General features: G+C 64.4%; 1 protein-coding gene across 1 annotated transcript in view; it reads left to right on the plus strand.

Moving 5' to 3' along the window:
• Positions 1-1,655, plus strand: part of FKBP10 (FK506 binding protein 10, 65 kDa) — a 4,572-nt gene that overhangs the window by 2,638 nt on the left and 279 nt on the right. The window contains 6 exon segments of the mRNA XM_010179667.1: positions 1-7; positions 302-447; positions 763-926; positions 928-956; positions 1,199-1,350; positions 1,466-1,629. The exon segment at positions 1-7 is cut by the window's left edge and continues 174 nt beyond it. Of these exon segments, the coding sequence (XP_010177969.1) occupies positions 1-7; positions 302-447; positions 763-926; positions 928-956; positions 1,199-1,350; positions 1,466-1,629 (662 nt within the window).

Raw genomic sequence — 1,655 nt, forward strand, 5'->3', positions numbered from 1 at the left:
ACTCCAGGTACGGGCTGGGAAGCTGAGTGGGGACACCCTGCTTTGTCCCCCCCCACCCTGTGCTCAGCAGCAAGGAGAGGCTGAGAATCGGGAGGGGAGGTGGAGGAGAGGGTGGCAATGGGCATGAAATAGGCCAAAAAATAAAAAGAGAATCTGCTTGCTGCATCCCCAGCAGCAGGGTTTGGCTGCTGGGGGAGCAGGAAAAGGCTGGAACAGGGGGGGCAGGTTGGGGTGCAGAGGTGGGCGGGCTGGCAGGGCCAGGGCCTGCTGCTGACAGCGCCGTGGGCTCCTCTCGCTGCAGCTACTCCCGCAACCACACCTACAACACCTACATCGGGAAGGGCTTCATCATCCCCGGCATGGACCAGGGCCTGCAGGGGGTCTGCGTGGGAGAGCGGCGCCGTGTGGTCGTCCCCCCCCACCTGGCCTACGGCGAGAACGGTGCAGGTACAGGGCAGCCCCCCTGGGCTGTGGCACCCTCTCCTCCAGCCCCGCACACCCGCATACCACGGGGACGCTGCTGGGAAAACGCTGGCCAAGAGGGGCCAGCTCCCTGCTCTGGGGCCACCACCATCCCCAGGACTTGGGCATGGGGGTGTGGGTGGGCAGGGGAACGGCTGACGCCAACACATGGGGGTCCGAGGGACGGACACGTCATGGGGTGCGGGAAGGAGCAGGGAAAGGCTTTAAAGGCCCCGCAGTGCTCCCGTAGCAATCCCCACAGCAATCCCAGCAGCTCATCTCCTTCCTCATCCTTCTCAGGGGACAAAATCCCGGGCTCAGCTGTGCTCATCTTCGACGTCCATGTCATTGACTTCCACAACCCCGCGGACACGGTGGAGATAGAGACGCTGTACCGGCCCGCAGACTGCAACACCACCACCCGCGACAGAGACTTCGGCCGCTACCACTACAACTGCTCCCTGCTGGCTGGACGGCACCCGGCTCTTCTCCTCGTGCGTGCGCGCTCAGGGTGCACCACAGCAGGGGGTGCAGGATTTGGGGTGTAGGATTTGGGGTGTGGGGCTTCAGGGCACGGCAGGATGCAGGGCACGGGATTTGGGGGCATGGTGGGATGAAGGACATGAGATTTTGGGGCACGCTGGGATGGAGGACATAGGATTTTGGGGCATGGGTGGGCTGCCCGCTGGGTCTGAGGGGCTTTCTCAGCAGTGTGGTCCTCTCTGCCCCCCCGCAGCCGCCGCACCCACGACTACGAGAAGCCGCAGGAGGTGACCCTAGGGACCAACAAGGTGATCGAGGGCCTAAACAGTGGCCTCCTCAACATGTGTGTGGGGGAGCGGCGGGTGCTCATCATCCCCCCCCACCTGGGCCATGGCGAGAGCGGAGGTAGGGGAGCAGAGTGTAAATTGGGGGGGGTCTGCCTTGCTGGGCTCCTTCCCTCCTCGTCCTGGCTGGGTCTGGGGTTTTGCCCCCCCCGTCACAGCCTTTGCTGTTTGTTTAGCCCGGGGAGTGCCAGGCAGCGCTGTGCTGCGCTTCGAGGTGGAGCTGATCTCCATGGAGGAGGGGGTACCCGAGGGCTACCTCTTCATCTGGCACGGGGAGCCCCCCACCAGCCTGTATGAGCAAATGGACCTCAACAAGGACGGGGAGATCCCTGCCGATGAGGTGGGTGAGGGCCACCAGCACCGCTG

Source organism: Mesitornis unicolor, unplaced genomic scaffold (assembly GCF_000695765.1).
Source record: "Mesitornis unicolor isolate BGI_N332 unplaced genomic scaffold, ASM69576v1 scaffold30782, whole genome shotgun sequence".
Lineage (NCBI taxonomy): Eukaryota > Metazoa > Chordata > Aves > Mesitornithiformes > Mesitornithidae > Mesitornis > Mesitornis unicolor.